The following is a 22,622-nucleotide window of genomic DNA, read 5'->3' on the forward strand; positions in this document are numbered from 1 at the left end:
GCTTTAGAGAAGCTCTTTATGTTTTAAGGAGATTAATCCTTTGTAATGTGAGGTTTCAAATATAATAATCTCCATAGAGGACCACCTCCCAACCTTGACCACCTCCTTAAGTTGACCTAATTTTCATAGACTAGACATGCACCACATGAACCTATGAATGTGATTGGCCCAGTTCCTTATGTTGACCAGTTGTTACAGTCCCTTTGGTAGTCAACTTACAGAGGTTCTACTTCATTTTCCTTAGTTCCTTATTTGGCTTTTGATTTTGTTTTTGCTATATGTTTTTGCTATGAACAAGCTTTCAATTTTTATGTACCTATTAGTTATGGGTAATCATAATAGTTAGGAAGGTCTTCTAGGTCACAAAAATAACTATTATATCTATTTTTTTCACCACTTTTGTTGTTTAATTTTTAAATTTAAATCTTTGATATAAATGGAATTTATCCTAGTGTATGGCATGAAGTATGGTGCCTGCCACCTATTTCCTACATGGTGGGTACCTAGTTTTTTGACCAGTTTGAGCTGTCTTTTTTTTTGAGACAGAGTCTCACTATGTTGCCCTCAGTAGAGTGCTGTGATGTCACAGCTCATAGCAACGTCTAACTCTTTGGTTATGCCCAGCTATTGTTTTGTTGTTGTTGTATAGTTGTCATTGTTGTTTAGCAGGCTTGGGCCCATTCAAGCCAGCAGCCCCAGTGTATGTGGTTGGCGCCCTAACTGCTGAGCTACGGGCACTGAGCTTAAGCTGTCATCTTTATCATATATACACAGACATCCTAAATGTTTTAGAGTCTAATTCATCCTATACCCATCTTTCTGCCTACTCTATGCCAGTGCCAGGCATTTTTAATTACTGAAGTTTTAAAGTATCTTTCAATATCTGATGAGTCTAATTCCCTTTTTTGCTTTTTTCTAGAAGTTTTGTGGCTAATATAATTTTTCCATATGAACTTTAGAATTACCTATTTCAATTTACAGGTGAAAATAGTCTGTGGCTGTTTTTATTCAAGTTTGTTTATGTTTTAATACATTAGTATAATAATGTTTTATTTATTTATTTATCTTTTGAGACAGGTCTCACTTTGTCACCTCCGATAGAGAGCCGTGGTGTCAGAGCCCACAGCAACCTCAAACTCTTAGACTCAAGAGTTCTCTTCTGTCAGTCTCCCCAGTAGCTGGGACTACAGGCACCCGCCACAACACCTGGCTATTTTTAGAGATGGGGGTCTTATTGTAGCTCAGACTGGTCTGGAACTTGTGAGCTCAGGCAACCCACCTGCCTTGGCCTCCCAACTGCTGGGATTACACACATGAGCCACTGCACCTAGCCTAGTATAATAACATTTTGGAATGAATTTATCTCTAAGAACATAGTTATGTCTTTCTATTTGTTCAAGTCTTCATTTTTATCACTTAAGAGTATTATAAAGTTACTTTTGTTTATTCATTTATTACGTTTACTATTAAAGAGTTTTCATAGCCGGGCATTGTGGCAGGTGCCCGTAGTACCAGCTACTTGGGAGGCTGAGGCAAGAGAATCGCTTAAGCCCAAGAGTTTGAGGTTGCTGTGAGCTGTGACGCCACAATACTCTACCCAGGGCGACATAGTGAGACCCTGTCTCCAAAAAAAAAAAAAAAATAGTTTTCTTGGCTCCATATCTGTAGCTCAGTGAGTAGGGTACTGGCTGCATACATCGAGGCTGACGGGTTTGAACCCAGCCCAGGCCTGCTAAACAACAATGACAACTGCAACCAAAAAAAAGCCAGGCGTTATGGCAGGTGCCCGTAGTCTCAGCTACTTGGGAGGCTGAGGCAAGAGAATCGCTTAAGCCCAAGAGTTTGAGGTTGCTGTGAGCTGTGATGCCACAGCACTCTACCCAGGGGGACATAGTGACACTCTGTCTCAAAAAAAGTTTTCATTTTCCTTTTCCTTTGCCAGACAGTTTATGATTTTATTTCCCATGTAGATCTGCCTTTAGGGAAATAATGTCTTTTATTATGCAAAGAGCACTCTAGTTTGTTTGAGTGTCAACTTAATTCTCAGCCAGATCCTAGATCCTGGAAAGGCCTCCACAAAACCTCTCCCTACAGCACTACAGTCATTTACATGCCTTTATTTTAAAAAATTCATAGTTAATAAATACTATTTTAAGTGAGAGCCTTTAAGAAAGCCTATTATGGGCCAGGCATGGTGGCTCATATCTGTAATCCCAGTACTCTGGGAGGGCTGAGGCGGGTGGATTGCCTGAGCACCCAGGTTCAAGACCAGCCTGAGCCCAAATGGGACCTTTTCTCTACAAATAGCTGGGTGTTATGCCGGACACCTGTAGTCTCAGCTAATTGGGAGGCTGAGGCAAGGGAATCCCTAGAGCCTAAGAGTTTGAGGTTGCTATGAGCTGTGATGCCACCAGCACTCCACTGAGGGCAACAAAGTAAGACTGGGTCTCAAAAAAAAACAAAGAAAGAAAGAAAGCCTATTATGCACATAGTTATGTGTGGCTGGTAGTCATTTCCGCTGTTATTGATGTTTCTATATCTGCTTATGAGTTAAAGGGGTCAATCTATACAGCAAAGATGTGCTTTGGAAAATTACTATCTTTGGCCAAATCTTTAATAAAAGTTTTAAATTCTTAATTTATTACAGAATTTCACAAACTTGTTTGGACAGCCACTGGTCTGCTTGCTTTCTCCTACAGCATATCCAAAGGCTTTACAAGGTATGTACAATCATTATCTATTTTACCCGTAGGTTGCAGATAAACACTACCTGCGTTTCAATAATACTGATCTTTGTTTATCCCTCTCATAATTGTCATATATGGATTTGTGGTATTTATATGGCAAGTGTCACTCTGAAATACCCAGAAACCTTGCCAACAACCAGACTTCCTCAATGTACTACCACTGGGTTTTGAGATAATTCATCCTTGAGAAAGAGCTGTTTTTTCCCTTGCTGTAGGGGAACACATGATTTGTAAATTTTAAAATTTGTTTTACAGGAGTTTGATATGCTTGTCATATCTGTATAGCATGATTTCCTTCCTGTATATTTATTTGGTGACATATTTTAGGTATCTTTTAAGACTATAAATTGCTAGTCTCGGAAACTTCTCGGCCTATGCCTACAAATTAGGATAACCTAACTAAAACAACTTTAAAGGATTTCTTTTATTTACATTTGTACCTTGCTATATTCATTAAATAAAAGACCCTCTTCTAAGGCTTCTAGAGAGAGAGGTTAGTGTTTTGGCCATTTTTCTAATAGCTGAGAATTGAAAGACTTTTTGTCTTAACAATTTATCCTTAATTAGTAACATATAAAATCTAATTCTAACTCCCAGTCATATTTTAGTAGGTAAAATACTAAACAATCCTTGACCCTGTTTTAGCAGTACTTGTCACTGTTTCGCTATTTCCCTGGCTGTGAATAGTGCTGATGTCTCTCTGTGGGAGATGGCATTTTACTGCTACTTCCCAACCAGAAGTCCTGTCTGCTGACATAGTTTGACACAGGAAGTGATGGTCAGCATTTGAATGCCTGAGAGAAGCTGGAGACTTTCACCGTTGTTTTAAGGTAAGTTCTACTGTTCAACAGAGAAACATATGTAGAAATATTAGGTTCATGTATTCAAAAGTCAAATTACTAAGAGATAGAACTTACCTTCAAACAACGGTAAAATTCTCCTGCTTTGAGGATTTTGTTTTCTTGTTTCTTAGCATTTCTGTAAGAATGTAATCCTATCCAATTACTTGAGTACTTTTTGCTATCAATCTGTCCTATTGTGATGGAGTTTTACTTAAAATTGCATGGTCACATGAATTAATATCAAGATTGTTTGGTCTAAAAGACTTGTTATATAAAGAAGAAAAACACAGACTTGAGAGGCAAACTAACTGAATTTGAATAGCAATTTGGCCTCTTACTAGCTGTATGACTTTGGGAAGTTACTCAGCCATTCCGTGCCTCAGTTTCTTCGTCTATCAAATGGAAATAATAATACCTACCTCCTAGAGTAATGCTGGGTACATAGTAAGTACTCAATATGTGCTTTCATTATAGCTATATGCTTAGTTGTAATACATGTCTTTAACCTTTTTTAGTCCAGTATCCTATCTTTGTGCTATAAAGCTTAGGCCTCTAACACATTAAATGTATTATTCAATTACATAAGCAGATTCAAGATTCTTTTGTGAGAAACATTTTGGGTTTAGGCATTTTTGCTACTCACCTCTGCATAAGGGGTTGGCCCTCCGCATGGGTATAAAACTAGCAGATCTGTAAGTAACTGGAATGTCACAGAAAGTTCCTGCACTTTTGGAATCTAAACCCTATGGTTCTCTCATTAGCCAAGACTCAGGTCATTCATTCAGCAAAGATTTATTTGACATTTGTCAGGTACTGTGCTAGACACTGGAAATAGCACTCTGACCTGAAAAACAGTTATGTTTCTCACAGAGTGAAATGTCAAATAGGTTTATAGGTAAACAGTTACAGGCAGTTACTATAAGTTTTTCACAGGAAGGTACACAGGAACATGTCTGGGGAACTAACCGGCATATGAGGCGATGGAAGGAGATGAGGAGATGCCCGAAGTGCATTCTGAGAACATGTAGAATTAAATGGGGAAATGGACTGAGCTGGAGTGTTCCTGCAGAGAATTTGCATGTGCTGTGGTCCTGAGATAAAAGAGCTTTTGAAAAAAATTAAAGTAGTTCCTTCTAGGTAAAAGGCTGAATTTGGAATTGTGTGTCTGAGTTACAATAAAGCTTTTAAGATTTGTTGAACAATTTAAGTGGAGGACAATGGCGTATGGGATCAACATCCCTAATCAAAAAATCCAAAATCTGAAATCCTTCAGAATTTGAAACTTTTTCCATGCTAATATGCTGCTAAATGTGAAAATTCCACACATAATTATTTAATACAAACTTTGTTTTATGCACAAAGAATTGGATAAAATTACTTTAAGGCAATACAGATCAGGTATATATGAGACAAATAAATTTCATGTTTAGACTTGGGGCCTATCCCCAGGATATCTCATTATGTATGTGCAAATATTCCAAAATTCAGAATCTAACACACTCTAGATCCAAGCATTTTACATAAGGGATACTTAACTTGTACCATCAAAAGATTTTAAACAGAGGAGTGCATGGAAGAGCATTCAGTTAATCTCTCGCAGAACAAGTTGGGGTAGGACATGGATGGAAATAGGTGGTGATGGCTGGAGCTAGGACAGTAACTGGCTTCAAAAGATACCAAGCTAATAGAACCATTGGGACATGGCGATGGACTGATGGGGTGCAGAAATAGACTTCCAGGTTTCTGGCTAAAATGCTACTTGTTGAGACACATATTTGTAAAGAACAAAAAGGGAAAGAATTTAAGTTGTTGACTCATTGAGTTTGATGTGTCTTTGAGAGTTGGATTAAATATAGTAATCTAGAGCAATGCTGTACAATAAAAATATAGTGTGAATCATATCTGTAATTTTTTTTTTTTTTTTTTTTTTGTAGAGACAGAGTTTTACTGTATCACCCATGGTAGAGTGCCGTGGCGTCACACAGCTCATAGCAACCTCCAACTCCTGGGCTTAGGCGATTCTCTTGCCTCAGATTCCCAGGTAGCTTGGACTACAGCTGTCCGCCACAAGGCCCAGCTATTTTTTTGTTGTAGTTTGGCCCGGGCCGGGTTTGAATTCGCCACCCTCTGTATATGGGGCCAGCGCCCTGCCCACTGAGCCACAGGCGCCACCCTCACATCTGTAATTTATAATTTTCTAGTGCCCAAATTTAAAGTAAAAAGCGGGGAATGGGAGAGGAAAAGAAGAACGTAAAAAGAAACAGATGCAAGTAATGTTTACAATTTATCTTCTTGTACCAAGGTTTTGAAATCCAGTGCTTATTTTACACTCACACTTTAAGTGTGCAGTACCAACTGTAGTAGGCCTAAGGAATTCAATCTAGACTGCAGAGGGAGAATTAGGAATCAGTAGGGGCAAAAAAAAAGAAAGAAAGATAACACTCATATGTAAGTGATAAGCAGAAAAAGAACAACTAACAAAGGAAAATGAAAACTATTGGCAATTCTAGTACACATCAGAGAAGTCCATCATCAATAGTCTGTAATCCAACACTTGCTACATTTGGATGAGATTTGTCCATTTGTGGTAAAAAAAAAAAAAAAACAGGAATATGCATTTTCCCTTTCTCTTAAGTTTACGAGGCTCTCTTACGTTTGTTCAGCAGAAAGCAACATACCTAGTGTTTTTTTTTTTATTTTTTGGTAGCTTCGTGTACAGTCTACATTGTTGAATTATGATTTAATGATAAATTTAATTTTTTTAATTTAATTTTTTTAATTTTGTATATTATCAGCATATTAAAATGTTCCTCATATGTATCCCTTATTTTTTGCAAAACTGTTGTCTATATATATATATATATGACGTTTGTTATTACAGATCAATCTCAACGAGGTAGCCTCTTCACTCTCTTTTTGAACAATCCTCTAATGGCCTTCCTATTTGTCTCTGGATTGTCAAGCATGCGTAGAGGCCTGTGGGAAAAGTGTCAAGAATATCTTCGAAAAATCAACCGTGATATTGCCCAGCTACTGACCCATTCACGTTCAATAGGTACCCTCCTAATCTAACTGCACACTTAACACAATGTACTATAGTGGCTTAAGATGGTTACATATTTTAAATTGTGTGAATTTTTAAAGGTATTTGTCCCAGGCAGGAAAGTTGAGAAGACTTTCCTGAAATTTCCTTCTCTTTAAATGTAATCTCCATTTAAGCATCCTTTTACTGTCACCTTTCTCCTTTTTTGCAGATCAGGCATTTCTCCAGTTTTTTGGAGATGAATTTCTTCGCTTGCTTCTCACAAGATTTATCTTTTGTTCAGCCACCATGAGGATGCACAAGATTTTTCGGGTAGGTAAAGAGTATTATTATTTGTTTATTTATTGCTTTTTGGAGACAGGGTCTTGCTCTGTCATACAGGCTAGAGTGCAGTGGCATGATTATAGCTCACTGTAACCTTGAACTCTTGGGCTCAAGCTATCTTCCCTCCTTGGCCCCCCAAAGTGCTGGTATTATAAGCATGAGCCACTGTGCCTGGCCAGGAACATTATTGAAGACCAATTTTATGTATTTAAGAATCATGAATTATATTTTACATATATTAAATAGAGTTTAAATAAATCTAAAATAATGTTTACAAATGAATATGTGAAGTATTAGACACATGTAAGTGTCTAGCACCCTATTTAAGAAGTAGGATGTTGGGCGGTGCCTGTGGCTCAACGGGTAGGGCGCCGGTCCCATATGCCGGAGGTGGCAGGTTCAAGCCCAGCCCCGGCCAAAAATAAAAAAAAAAAAAAGAATAAGAAGTAGGATGTTGGGCGGCGCCTGTGGCTCAGTCGGTAAGGCGCCGGCCCCATATACCGAGGGTGGCGGGTTCAAACCCTGCCCCGGCCAAACTGCAACCAAAAAATAGCCGGGCGTTGTGGCGGGCGCCTGTAGTCCCAGCTACTCGGGAGGCTGAGGCAAGAGAATCGCTTAAGCCCAGGAGTTGGAGGTTGCTGTGAGCTGTGTGAGGCCATGGCACTCTACTGAGGGCCATAAAGTGAGACTCTGTCTCTACAAAAAAAAAAAAAAAAAAAGAAGTAGGATGTTTTGGGCGGCGCCTGTGGCTCAGTCAGTAAGGCGCCGGCCCCATATACCGAGGGTGGCGGGTTCAAACCCGGCCCCGGCTGAACTGCAAACCAAAAACTAGCTGGGCGTTGTGGCGGGTGCCTGTAGTCCCAGCTACTCAGGAAGCTGAGGCAAGAGAATCGCTTCAGCCCAGGAGTTGGAGGTTGCTGTGAGCTGTGTGATGCCACGGCACTCTACCGAGGGTGATAAAGTGAGACTCTGTCTCTACAAAAAAAAAAAAGAAGTAGGATGTTTTGCAGTGGCTCACACCTGAGCTCACCGGTTTGAGACCAGCCTGAGCCAGAGTGAGACCTCACATCTAAAATTAGCCGGGCGTTGTGGCAGGCACCTTTTGTCCCAGCTACTCGGTAGTCTGAGACAAGAGAATTGCTTGAGCCCAAGAGTTTGAGGTTCCTGTGAGCTGTGACACCACAGCACTCTACTGAGGGCAACAAAGTGAGACTCTATCTCAACAACAACCAAAAAAAAGTAGGATTTTTTTTTTTTTTTTTTGTAGAGACAGAGTCTCATTTTATACTTTCAGTAGAGTGCTGTAGCATCACAGGTCACAGCAACCTCCAGCTCCTAGGCTTAGGCAATTCTCTTGCCTCAGCCTCCTGAGCAGCTGGGACTGCAGGTGCCTGCCACAACGCCCAGCTATTTTTTTGTTGCAATTTGGCTGGGGGCTGGATTTGAACCCACCACCCTCGGTATGTGGGGCTGTTGCCCTACCCACTGAGCAACAGGCACCACCCAGGTTATTTGATTTTTTGCTGTGGAGTTGCACAAATTCCTTATCTGTTTTGGCTACTAATCCCTTATTAGAAATACAGTTTACAAATTTTCTCTTGTTCTGTAGGCTGCCTTTTCATTTTGTTGATTATTTCTTTTATTGTACAGAACCTTTTTAGTTTGATGTAGTCCCATTTATCTATTTTTGCTTTTTTTGCCTGTGTTTTTTTCTTTTTCTTTCTGAGACAATGTCTCTCTCTGTTGTTCAGGCTGGAGTGCAGTAGCACAATCATAGCTTTCTGCAGTCTTGAACTCCCGGGCTCAAGAGATCCTCCTGCCTCAGCCTCCCATGTAGCTAGGATGGGGATGCCACCACATTCAGCTAATTTTTAAAATTCTTTTAAGAGATGGGGTATCACTATGTTGTCCAGGTCAGTTTGAACTCTTGGCCTCAAGCAATTCTCCTGTCTTGGCCTTCCAAAATGCTGGGATTACAAGCATGACCCATCATGCCTGAGCTGTTGCCTATGCTTTTGATGTCATAGGGAAGAAATCTTTTTTTTTTTTGTAGAGACAGAGTTTCACTTTATTGCCCTCGGTAGAGTGCCGTGGCATCACACAGCTCACAGCAACCTCCAACTCCTAGGTTTTTAGGCGATTCTCCTGCCTCAGCCTCCCGAGTAGCTGGGACTACAGGCGCCCGCCACAACGCCAGCTATTTTTTTGTTGCAGTTTGGCCTGGGCTGGGCTTGAACCCACCACCCTCGGTATATGGGGCCGGTGCCCTGCTCACTGAGCCACAGGCACCGCCCGAAGAAATCATTTTTAAGAACAATGTTATGAAGCTTTTTTTCTATTATTCTCCTAGGAGTTTTAGAGATTTGGGTCTTTAAGTCAATCCATTTGAGTTGATTTCTGTATGTGGTGCAAGATAAGAGTTTAGTTTCCTTCTTACACATTTAAATATTTAGTTTTCCTAGCACCATTTGTTGAAGAGAATATCCTTTCCCCATGAGGTATTCTTGGCACACTTGTCAAAGATCAGCTAACTATAAATGGATGGATTTATTTCTGGGCTCCCTTTTCTGTTACATTGGATCATGTGTCTGTTTTTATTCCAGTACCATACTGTTTCCATTACTGTAGCTTTGTAATAGATTCTGAAGTCAGGAAATACATGTCCCCAGCTTTGTTCTTTCTCAAGATTGTCTGAAGTATAAAGAGTCCCTTTTGGACCCATATGAATTTTAGGATTGTTTTTTTCTATTTCTATAAAAAATGCCATTGGTATTTTGAAAGGGATTGCATTGAATCTGTTGATTGCTTTTGTTACTATGAACATTTAAACAGTATTAATTCTTGTAATCCATGACCACAGGATTATCTTTCCACTTCCTTAATTTCTTTCAGTGTTTTGTGTTATTTTATGTAATAAGTTTTTGACTGCCTTAAGTTTATTCCTAAATATTCTTTTTGGTGCTATTGTAAATGGAATTATCTTATTAACTTTCTTTTTAAATGATTCATTATTAGTTTATAGAAATGCAACTGATTTTTTTATGTTGATTTTATATCCTTAAATTTTACTGAATTTGTTTTTTGTTTTTTGTTTTTTTTTTGAGACAGAGCTTCAAGTTGTCGCCCTGGGTAGAGTGCTGGGGCATCACAGCTCACAGCAACCTCCCCAAACTCCTGGGCTTAAGCGATTCTTTTGCCTCAGCCTCCCAGGTAGCTGGGACTACAGGCGCCCACCACAATGCCTGGCTATCTTTTGGTTGTAGTTGTCGTTGTTTGGCAGGCCCAGGCTGGATTCTAACCCGCCAGCTCAGGTGTACGTGTCTGGCGCCTTAGCTACTTGAGCTACAGGCAGCACCCACTAAATTTGTTTTTTTTTTCTAACTTTTTTTGGTATTATCTTTAGGATTTGTATATATGTAATAAATAAGATCATATAATCTACAAACAAATAATTTTTCTTTTTCCCTTTTTGATTTGGGTGACATTTATTTCTTTTTCTGGCCTAATTGCTCTGGCCAGGATTTCTAGTACTATGTTTAAGAGAACTGGTGACAGCAGGTATCACCTTAGGAGAAAAGCTTTTAGTTTTGATATTAGCTGTGTACTTTTCATATATGGCATTTATTATGTTCAAATAAGTTACTACTGTTCCTAGCGTATTGACGGTTTTATCATGAAAAGGTTTTGAATTTTGTCAAATTCTTTTCCTATCTCTGTTGAGATGATCATCTTGGTATAAGTTCAGTTTTCTTAAATTTGTTAAGACTTGTTTTGTGACTTAACATGACCTTCCATGAAAAATCTCCGGTGTGCTCTTGAGAATAGTGTGTGTTCTGCTATTAGGTAGAGGGTTCTATATATGACTATTAGGTCCATTTGGTCTGTAGTCTTGTTTAGTCTACTGTTTCCTTATTTATTTTCTATCTGGGTGTTCTATTCATTATTGAATGTAAAGTATTAAGTCTTCTACTCTTACTGTATTGCTATTTCTGTCTTCATTGTGTCAATGTTTGCTTTATATATTTAGGTGCTCTGATGTTTGGTCCCTTTACTAATAACCTATGTCTATCTTTGTATTTAAAGTGAATTTCTTGACTGGGCATGGTGGCTCATGCCTGTAATCCTAGGACTCTGGGAGGCCAAGGCAGGTGGCTTGCTTGAGGTCAGAAGTCTAAGACCAGCCTAAGCCAGAGCGAGACCCCATCTCTTAAAAAAAAAAAAAAAAAAAAAAGCTAGCTGGGCATTGTGGCAATTGCCTATAGTCCCAGCTACTTGGGAGGCTGAGGCAGGAGGATTGCTCGAGCCCAGGAGTTTGAGGCTGCTGTGAGCTGTGATGCCATGGCAGAGTAAGACTGTCTAAAAATAAAAATAAAAAGAATATGGAGAATTTGTTTTTTTGTTTTTTTTTGTTTTTGAGACAGAATCTCACTATGTCGCCCTCAGTGGAGTGCCATATGTGGCTGGAGCCATAACCACTGTGCTATGGGCACTGAGCCAGAAAAATTTCCTTTCAACAGCATTAGTTAGGTTCTGCTTGTTGTGTAGTTTGACCTTCTCTTTTACTTGCCTTTTTTAGTTCAGTGGGGGATTTTTTGTTCATTTGTTTGTTTTCTGAAATAGTGAAAATGTATTCTCTCACAATTTTGGAGACTGGAAGTTGAAGAAGGTGCCAGCAGAATTGTCTTCCTCTGAGGCCGTTTTCCTTGGCTTTTGTTGCCTCATGACATGATTGTTTCTGTGTGCGTGCTCATCTCTCCTGTCTCCTTGACATTTTTTACGTTGATTTTTTTTTTTTGCAGTTTTTGGCCGGGGCTGGGTTTGAACCCGCCACCTCTGGCATATGGGACCGGCGCCCTACTCCTTTGAGCTACAGGCGCCGCCCTGGAATTTCATTTTTAAAACATTATTGCTGTATCATTTATTCTTTTTTAGCATCACTCCACATATAATGTATTATTTCATAGCAGCATACTTCTGTTTACTCCTTCCCATACTCAATACTATTATTGTCATATATTTGAGTTTCACATACTAACATATGACATATACTATTAATAAATGATACTTTGTGGTTATCATAGCATTAAACAAATGATCTTAAAATTTTTTAAAGGAAGAAGAAAAGTCTGCATATGTTACATTTCTGGCACTCTTTATTTCTTTCTGTAGATTTCATTTTCCATCTGGTATCCTTCCTTTTCCCACAGAAGAATTTCCTTTAACATTTCTTCTTTTTCTTTTTCTTTTTTTTTTTTTTTGTGGTTTTTGGCCGGGGCTGGGTTTGAACCTGCCACCTCTGGCATATGGGACCGGTGCCCTACTCCTTGAGCCACAGGCGCCGCCCTCTTCTTTTTCTTTCTTTTTTTGTAGAGACAGAGTCTCACTTTATGGCCCTTGGTAGAGTGCCATGGCATCACACAGCTCACAGCAACCTCCAACTCCTGGGCTTAAGCGATTCTCTTGCCTCAGTCTCCCAAGTAGCTGGGACTACAGGCGCCCGCCACAATGCCCGGCTATTTTTTGGTTGCAGTTCAGCCGGGCCAGGTTTGAACCCGCCACCCTCGGTATATGGGGCCGGCGCCTTACCGACTGAGCCACAGGCGCCGCCCTCCTTTAACATTTCTTATAGGGCAGATCTGATGATGAGGAATTCTCTCATTACTTATTTATCTGAAAATTTGTGGGGGCTTTTTGTTTTTGTTTTTGTTTTTTTATTGAGACAGAGTCTCAGTCACCCCGGGTATAGTGCCTGGCATCATAGCTCACAACAACTTCAAACTCGTGGGCTAAAATCTTCTTACCTCAGCCTCTGGAGTAGCTGGGACTACAGGTACCTGCCCAGCTAGTTTTTCTATTTTTAGTAGAGATGGGTCTTGTTCTTGCTCAGGCTGGTCTAAAACTTCTGCGCTTAAGCAATCCCACCTACCTCAGGCTCTTAGGGTGCTGGGATTACAGACGTGAGCCACTGTGTCTGGCCTTGAAATGGTCTTTTTTTGAGACAGGCTCTCATACTCTGTCACCTTAGGTAGAGTGCCATGGTGTCATACCTCACAGCAACCTCAAACTCTTGGGTTCATTGGTTCTCTTGCCTCAGCCTCCTAAGTAGCTGGACTACAGGCATCCACCACAATGCCCAGCTATATTTTAGAGATGAGGTCTTGCTCTTGCTCAGGCTGGTCTCGAACTCTTGAGCTCGGGCAGTCCTCCTGCCTCAGCCTCCCAGAGTGCTAGGATTATAGGCATGAGCCACCATGCCGGACCTAAATTTTTTATTTCTAAAAGAGACGGGGTCTTGCTCTCGCTCAGGCTGGGCTTGAACTCTGAGCTCAGGCAATCCATCTGCCTTGGCTTCCCAGAATGCTAGGATTACAGGTTTGAGTCACCATGCCTGCCCTATCTGAAATGGTTTTTATCTCATTCTGATTTTTTTTCTGAGCCAGGAATTATTTAGAAATGTGTCATTTAGGGGCTGTGCATGGTGGCAAGTTCCTATAGTTCCAATTACTCCGAGGCTGAGGCAGGAAGATGGCTTGAGACCAGCGATTTGAAGTTACAGTGAGCTCTGACTGCATTATTGCACTTCATCTTAGGCTACAGAGCAAGACCCTGCATCTAAAAAAATAGAAGAAATGTGTTCAATAGCCAAACATTTGGGAATTTTCTTTTTCTTTTTCTTTTTTTTTTTTTGAGACAGAGTCTTACTTTGTTGCCCTCGGTAGAGTGCCATGGCATCATATCTCACAGCAACCTCAAACTCTTGGGCTCAAGTGATTCACTTGCCTCAGCCTCCCAAGTACCTGAGACTACAGGCACCTGCCACAACGCCTGGCTATTTTTAGAGACAAAGTCTCACTGTGGCTGTGGCTATTCTTGAACCCATGAGCTCAGGTAATCCACCTGCCTCAGCCTCCCAAGTGCTAGGATTACAGGCGTGAGCAACCACACTCAGCCTCTTGCAACTGTTCAAGATACCTTTATGTTAATGGATATCTAATTTAATTCCTTTGTGGTTAGAGCAGATACTCTGTGCTATTTGAATCCTTTTAAATTTATTGATACTCATTTTATTATCCAATATGTATTCTATCACAGTAAATGTTTTGCTACTGTTAGAAGTGTCCTATAAAAGATTACATTGGCTTATAACATTGTTCAAGTTCTTTATATCCTTACTGATTTTATGTTTCCTTACTCTGTAACTGGCAGTTATTGTAAATGTGCGTGTTTTCATTGTCCTTTCGCTGTTTTTGAGACTTTGTACTATTTTCTTGTGATTTAATTATGACGTACCTTTTTTTTTTTTTTTTTTTTTTTGTGGTTTTTGGCCAGAGCTGGGTTTGAACCTGCCACCTCCGGCATATGGGACCGGCGCCCTACTCACTGAGCCACAGGCGCCGCCCAGTTATGACGTACCTTAATGTAGTTTTCTTTATTATTTTATTATTTTCCTTTTTGAAGTTCCTTGGGCATCTTGGATCTGTGGTTTATAGTTAAAAATTTTTTTTGCAGTTTTTGGCTGGGGCTGGGTTTGAACCAGCCACCTCCGGCATATAGGGCCGGCGCCCTACTCCTTTGAGCCACAGGCGCCATCCATAGTTTAAATTTTTTTTTATAATTTTTTGGCCATTATTTCTTTAAATACTTTTTCTTTTTCCTCTTCTCGTTTTGGACATCAATTACGCACATTACACAACAGTATTCCAAAAATTATCAAAGTGCTTTTTTTTTTTCTTTCTTTCTTTCTGTCAAGACAGTTCTACCCTATGCCCTGAGCTGAGTGCAATGGTGTTTTAGCTCACTGCAACCTCAGACGTGGGCTGTGGGCATCCTGCTGCCTCAGCCTCTGAAGCCACTGGGATTACAGGCACTCGCCAAGATGCCCAGCTGGGCTTTTCAATTTTTTTCATGAGTTGGGAGTCTCACTCTCTCTCAGACAAGCCTTGCACTCCTGAGCTCAAGCAATGCTCCCGCTTCAGCCTCCCACAGTGCTGGGATTACAGGCATGAGCCACCAGGCCTGGCAATGTGCTTGCTTTTTTAAGTCATTTTTTTCTCTTTGTGTTTGAATTTAGTTTCTATTGCTATGTCTTTAAGTTCAATAATCTATTCTTCTGCAGTGTCCATATCAATCTTATCGAGTTAGTTTTTTATTTCAGGCATTACAATTTTTTTTCTTTTATTGTTGGGGATTCATTGAGGGTACAAGAAACCAGGTTACACTGATTGCATTTGTTAGGTAAAGTCCCTCTTACAATTGTGTCTTGCCTCCTAGAGGTGTGTCACACACTGAGACCCCACCCCCTCCCTCCTTCCCTCTCTCTGCTCTTCCTTTTTCCCACTCCCCTCTCTCTTTCTGTCTCTCTGCTCTCCTCTTCCCCCACCCCTTACTGTGTACTAGGTCATTAATTGTCCTCATATCAAAATTGAATACATAGATTTCATGCTTCTCCATTCTTGTGATGCTTTACTAAGAATAATGTGTTCCACTTCCATCCAGGTTAATACAAAGGATTAATCTTTTTAAAGTCTCCATCTTTTTTAATGGCTGAATAGTATTCCATGGTGCACATATACCGCAGCTTGTTAATCCATTCCTGGGTTGGGGGGCATTTAGGCTGTTGCCACATTTTGGTGATTGTAAATTGAGCTGTGATAAACAGTCTAGTGCAAGTGTCCTTATGATAAAAGAATTTTTTTCCTTCTGGGTAAATGCCTAGTAATGGGATTGCAGGATCAAATGAGAGGTCTAGCTTGAGTTGTTTGAGGGTTCTCCATACTTCCTTCCAAAAAGGTTGTACTAGTTTGCAGTCCCACCAGCAGTGTAAAAGTGTTCCCTTCTCTCCACACCCACACCAGCATCTGCAGTTTTGCGATTTTGTGATATGGGCCATTCTCGCTGGGTTAGATGGTATCTCATGGTGGTTTTGATTTGCATTTCTCTAAAATTAGGGATGATGAGCATTTTTTCATATGTTTGCTAGCCATTCGTCTGTCTTCTTTAGAGAAGGTTCTATTCATGTCTCTTGCCCATTGATATATGGGATTGTTGGCTTTTTTCATGTGGGTTAATTTGAATTCTGTATAGATCCTAGTTATCAAGCTTTTGTCTGATTCAAAATATGCAAATATCCTTTCCCATTGTGTAGGTTGTCTATTTGCTTTGGTTGTTGTCTCCTTAGCTGTACAGAAGCTTTTCAGTTTAATGAAGTCCCATTTGTTTATTTTTGTTGTTGTTGCAATTGCCATGGCAGTCTTCTTCATAAAGTCTTTCCCCAGGCCCGATATCTTCCAGTGTTTTCCTATGTTTTCTTTGAGTATTCTTATCTTTTCATGCCTTAAATTTAAGTCCTTTATCTATCTTGAATCAATTTTTGTGAATGGAGAAAGGTGCGGGTCCAGTTTCAGTCTTTTACATGTGGATATCCAGTTCTCCCAGCACCATTTATTGAATAGGGAGTCTTTCCTCCAGTGTATGTTCTTGTTTGTTTTTTGTTTGTTTGTTTTAGAGAAAGAGTCTCACTTTGTCTCCCTTGGTAGAGTACCGTGACATCACAGATCACAGCAACCTCTAGCTCTTGGGTTTAGGTGATTCTCTTGCCTCAGCCTCTCGAGTAGCTGGGACTATAGGCGCCCCCACAATGCCTGGCTATTTTTTTGTTGCAGTTTGGCCGGAGCCGGGTTTGAACCCACCACCCCATGGCCGGCACACTACCCACTGAGCCACAAGCACCCGTTCTTGTTTGGTTTATCGAAGTTCAGGTGGTTGTAAGATGGTAGTTTCATTTCCTGGTTTACTATTGATTCCAAATGTCTGTATCTCTATTTTTGTGCCAGTACCATGCTGTTTTGATCAATATGGCCTTGTAGTATAGCCTGAAGTCTGGTATGCTGATGCCACCGGCTTTATTTTTATTGCTAAGAACTGCCTTAACTATACGGGTTTTTTTCTGGTTCCATACAAAACGAAGAATCGTTTTCTCCAAGTCTTGAAAGTACAATGTTGGTATTTTAATAGGGATTGCACTGAATCTGTAGATGGGTTTGGGAAGTATAGACATTTTAAGAATGTTGATTCTTCCCAGCCATGAGTATGGTATGTTCTTCCATTTGTTAATATCCTCTGCTATTTCCTTTCTTAGGGTTTCATAATTTTCTTTATAGAGGTCCTTCACCTCTTTTGTTAGGTATATTCCTGGGTATTTCATTTTCTTTGAAGCTATGGTGAAGGGAATTGTGTCTTTAGCCTCTCATCTTGGCTGTTATTGGCGTATACACAGGCTGCTGACTGGTGGACATTGATTTTATATCCTGGGACATTACTGTATTTTTTCATGACTTCCAGGAGTCTTGTGGTTGAGTCTTTGGGGTTCTCTAAGTATAAGATCATATCATCAGCAAAAAGGGAGAGTTTAACCTCCTTTGCTCCCATTTGAATGCCCTTTATTTCCTTCTCTTGCCTAATTGTATTGGCTAGAACTTCCAGCACTATGTTGAATAGCAGGCGTCACAATTTTTTCATCTCTAGATGTTCTAGTTAGTACTTTTTCCATTTCTCTCCTTATTATATTTATGTTTTCCTTTGTGTTTTTGAACATATACATGTATAATAGCAAAATTCCTTATCTGGGGTGGCGCCTTGGCTCAAGGAGTGGGGCGCCAGTCCCATATGCTGGAGGTGGTGGGTTCAAACCCAGCCCTGACCAAAAACCACAAAAAAAAAAAAAAAATCCTTATGTGTTAATGCTATATTCTCTATCATTTCTAGATCTATTTATATTGTTTTTTCAACTGGTTACAAGTTTTGTGTTCCTGGTTCTTTATATCTTTACTAATTTTCATTATTTTAAACTTTTTTTAGAGATGGGGTCTTGCTTTGTTGCCCAGGTTGGCTTCGATCAGTCCTCTTGCTTCATCCTCCCTGACATCTGAGACTATAGGCACACATCACTACATCTTGCTAGTAATTTTTTATTACAGTGTGGACATTGTGAATTTTATGATGTGAAATTCTGGATTTTGTTGTTTTTGTTAAAAAGTATCGGACTTTGTACCTTCATATTGGATATAAAATAAGGGTAATACCATATGTGCCATTATATTAGTCTGAAATTTTTAAAATGAGGCAAAATTATAGTTTGCATGTAACAAGTGAAGAAGAGTTTCCCATTGAGAATTACTTGATTCTTAAAACTGTCTCCTTTTGTTTCCATGTCAACTTTTTTTTTTAATTATTCTTTTGCTTGCTTTTTTTTCCTTTTTTTTTTTTTTGTCACCCTTTTTAGCACCCTCTTAACTCTTTTTCCTTGTCTTTGCTTATGTTCTTAGAATTCTCACCCATTTTTATAACATTCAAACTTGTCTTCTGAGATAGTCCGAATTTTCAAATTCTGGTTGAGGGACAGCTCTATCTGTATTTCCCTATTACCTCAATAAAATAGACCTAAAATCTGAAATCTTATATTCACTCCAAATTCTCTCTTATCCTTTATCTTTTCTTTTCTCTCAGTTACTCACAACTCTTCTCTCAAGTCATCGTTCATTCCTGAAATCCTGCTGTCATTTTTGATACCTTCCCCTCCTATAATTAATTGCCAGGGCTCATTAACTTGTCCTTTTTAATGCTTCCTGTGTCTTTCTAATACAACAACTATTCATTCATTTAACAGATAATTGTTGGTATTTTCTACGTGCAAGGATTCCCCCCAGTAAGCATGAATTTTTATATTTTCCACATGATACAGAGCATAATGCCTAGCAATAATAGGCCTCAGTACCATTTGTGAAATAACTCACTAAATGAATATATTCAGTTGAACCATGTGAGATTATCACTTCTAGAAATCAGAATGGTCAAATATTGTAAGGCAGTATTCAACAAATACATTAATGATAAGAATAATATCAATATAGGCTGGGTCCAGTGGCTCACACCTGTAATCCTAGAGCTTTGGGAGGCTGAGGTCGTGGGAGGATTGCTTGAGGTGAGGAGCTCTAGACCAACCTGGGCAACATAACAAGACGTCATTGCTCTCATCTCTTTAAAAAAAAAAAGAGAGGGTGGCACCTGTGGCTCAGTGAGTAAGGTGCCGGCCCCATATAACAAGGGTGGTGGGTTCAAACCCAGCCCCTGCCAAACTGCAACAAAAAAATAGCCAGGCGTTGTGGTGGGTGCCTGCAGTTCCAGCTATTTGGGAGGCTGAGGCAAGAGAATTGCCTAAACCCAGGAGTTGGAGGTTGCTATGAGCTGTGACGCAACGGTACTCTACCGAGGGTGATAAAGTAAGACTCTGTCTCTAAAAAAAAAAAAAAAAAGGAATCACACCAATATAAAGGAAAAAATATATATGTTAGGTTACTCCTTAATGCTTTGCTCATGTTGTATAAAATTTTCCCTTATTAGAGTACAAAACTTGACTTTTCTCTTTTTTGCCTACCAGGAAACACGAAATTATCCAGAATCATATCCACAACTGCCCAGGGATGAAACAGTAGAGAATCCTCATCTCCAGAAGCACATTTTGGAATTAGCATCCATTCTTGATGTTCGGAACGTGTTCTTTGAGAATACTATAGATGACTATTAAAACAAAAACCCTCTCATTGAAACACTTTTTCATTTTCCACAGATTTTAAATGGTGCAGTTTTCTAAATGTGATAATAGACACACAGTGGTATTACGTAGTTTTTATTTTTTAATTTATGACCACCATTTTAAAAACAAACTGAAAAAATGTTCAGACTTTTAGGGTAACTTTTAAAATGCAATCTTTTTGGTCTTTTGAAGTCGCAATCTTGAAATTTCCATTTTTTTGATTTTGAGGTATGGATACATACCTCCAACATCTAATCCTACACTCAAATAGTTACCATTCTCACCCTGAGAATAGTTAATCATGTATTTTTGTATAATGCAGTAAATCCAACTCTTAGACATAAGTCTGGATTTGGAAAATATGTAATTATTCATAATGATAAAACTAGCCACCATGGACTGTTAAATCAAGAACAGAGTCCTTCCATAATATTCTATTCATTCCAGGTTCGTTGGTAGAAAAATGTGTGATTCTTTGAAGCATGATTGTGATAGTTCTTGAAATCACTTTTTGATGATTGAAATCATTTTTGATTTGTACGGTCAAAGTCTCAGAAACTAATAAGATGGATTTGTATCTGAAAGCTAGATATTAGGGACATGATATTAGGGAAATATTACTTGGAATGTGTGAGTCCTGTGTTTTCATGAGATTTGTTTGCAATTTTTTGTTTGTTTTCTTGTTGTCTTTGAATGCTGGAAATGAGAAAGGAAATCATTTTTAAGTATTTCAGTCAAGAAATCAGGTTGTTGGTTTCATAATGTCTTCAGTAAGATATACCATTGAAACTCTTAATATATGAAATCAAGTTTCAAGGCTAGAATTAACCTTTCCGACATACAGTACAGAGTTCTTAATCATTTTCCCTAGTTCAAAATTAGGAGACTTTAAAGTCAGAGATTTTCGGCCAGGCACAGTGTCTCACTCCTATAATCCTACCACTCTGAGAAGCTGAGGTGGGAAGATTGCTTGAGGTCAGATGTTTGAGACCAGCCAAGGAAAGTGAGACCCTGTCTTTACTAAAAAATACAAAAATTATTTGGGCATAGTGGCACACGTGTAGCTCCAGGTACTCGAGAGGCTTAGGCAGTAGGATTGCTCGAGCCCAGGTGTTTGAGGTTGCTGTGAGCTAGGCTGAGGCCATGGCACGCTGGCCCAGGCAACAGAGCTAGACTCTGTCTCAAAACACAAACAAAAAAAATTGCTTCTTGGCTTTTTGGCTAAGATCAAGTGTAAAAAACAAACAAAAAAAGTCAGAGATTTTATTAATTTTAGCCGGGATGACTGCTGTTATAAAACCAAAAATGTAAGTTGATTTTGCATTGACAATTTGGAAGTAAGATTTGTTAAAATTCCCTGTATTTAGTATTTTATAGTCATGCACAAATTTATTATTATTATTATTATTATTATTATTATTTTGAGACAGAGTCTTACTCTATCACTCTCAGTAGAGTGCTGTGGTGTCACAGCTCACAGCAACCTCCAACTCCTGGGCTTAGGCAATTCTCTTGCCTCAGCCTCTGGAGTAGCTGGGACTACAGGTGCTCACCACAATGCCCGGCTATTTTTTGTTGCAGTCTGGCCGGGGCTGGGTTTGAACCCACCACCGTCAGTATATGGGGCCGGCGCCCTACCCAGTGAGCCACAGGCACCGCCCTTTTTTTATTCTTTTTAATAGGACTCAGTGTGTAATATAAAGATTTTTGTGGGTTTTTTCCCCTAGTTTCTTCACAGTTTTATTTACTAGCTATGAAGCTTTTTTTGTTTTTCCCTCTATTTTGCTTGCACAGCATTCTCATTCAGAAATGTATGCATGAAAAGGCCTTCTGCCTAATTTTCTGTGCATTGTCGCAGTCTGCCCCTGGCTGTGCCGGGGAAGTGAGGTGATTGCTTTTGATATCTCTTTACTATTCTCTAGGGGAATTTTTTATAATATTTATCTTGGTTTTCATTTTTGGCTTAGAGAGTAATTTGGGGCTAAGTTATTCCCATTCGCTTTTTCATCTGAAGTCTGAATGTTGTTCACGGATTTAGTGACTTTGGGGTGTTTTATTTACTTTTAAAAATTATATTTGTTTGTTTTTTCATATAGTTCCTTTGTTAGTTGGTTGCTTTCATTTTCAGATAAAGACTGCATTCCTTTTTTCAGTATAATAAACTTCATAGCTTTCCTTCCATAACAATGTTCATCTGAACTACAGGAAAGATTCTCTTTAGTTTCTGACCTCTTGTTTCAGTTCCCCTGAAGTCCTGTGCCAGTTATGCTCCCGCCAACATATTTTCCTCTTTAATGTTTAAAGTAACATTTATTGTCCTGAGCTTTATTATTACCTGTTAAGCATAAAGAAACTGGTCTGAGAACTAGGAGACCTGAGTTCTAGCCCTGACTTTCCTGCTAACCAATATTATGCTCTTAGACAAGTGTCTTCATGTCTCTGTTTGTTAGCGCTCTCATCTATAAAATGAAGGGATTGGCTTAAGGTCCTTCCAATTCTGTGGTTCTATAAGTTGGACTCTTGTTTCCAAAAGTATTGATTTCTCTACCCATGCCACGAGGAAAACTGTAATAGTTACCCTGTTGTTAAGGCACACATTTCTTTTCTAAATCATATTTACCTAGATTTTGTTCAAGAAAATATTTAGGACCCACTGAGCTGTTTTAGAAACAAGTTCAAGGCCAGGTGCAGTGGCTCATGCCTGCAATCCTAGCACTTGGGAGGCTGAGGATGGTGGATTGCCTGAGCTCTGGAGTTCAAGACCAGCCTGAGCAAGAGCAAAACCCTATCTCTAAAAAATGGCCAGGCATTGTAGTGGGTGCCTGTAGTTCCAGCTACTTGGGAGACTGAGGCAAGAGAATCACTTGAGCCCAAGAGTTTGATGTTGCTGTGTGTATAACACCACGGCACTCTACCCAGGGCAACAAAGTGAGACTCTGTTTCAAACAAAACAAAACAGAAAAACTAGTTTAACTAGTTCAGAGAAAGACGCACCTGAAAAAATTAGAGCTTTTATGAATAAAAATATGTTAAGAACTAGAGGTCTTAGAAATCACAACTAGGATAGTAGTATA

General features: G+C 39.4%; 1 protein-coding gene across 1 annotated transcript in view; it reads left to right on the plus strand.

Moving 5' to 3' along the window:
• SCAI (suppressor of cancer cell invasion) overlaps nt 1-20,251 on the plus strand; it is a 187,022-nt gene extending 166,771 nt beyond the window's left edge. The window contains exons 15-18 of the mRNA XM_053562531.1: nt 2,648-2,720; nt 6,471-6,644; nt 6,844-6,944; nt 19,393-20,251. Of these exons, the coding sequence (XP_053418506.1) occupies nt 2,648-2,720; nt 6,471-6,644; nt 6,844-6,944; nt 19,393-19,539 (495 nt within the window). The 3' untranslated portion in view covers nt 19,540-20,251. The remainder of the gene's footprint in view (nt 1-2,647; nt 2,721-6,470; nt 6,645-6,843; nt 6,945-19,392) is intronic.
• The last annotated feature ends 2,371 nt before the right edge of the window (nt 20,252-22,622 follow it).

The sequence above is a fragment of the Nycticebus coucang genome, chromosome 2 (genome assembly GCF_027406575.1).
Source record: "Nycticebus coucang isolate mNycCou1 chromosome 2, mNycCou1.pri, whole genome shotgun sequence".
Classification (NCBI taxonomy): Eukaryota; Metazoa; Chordata; class Mammalia; order Primates; family Lorisidae; genus Nycticebus; species Nycticebus coucang.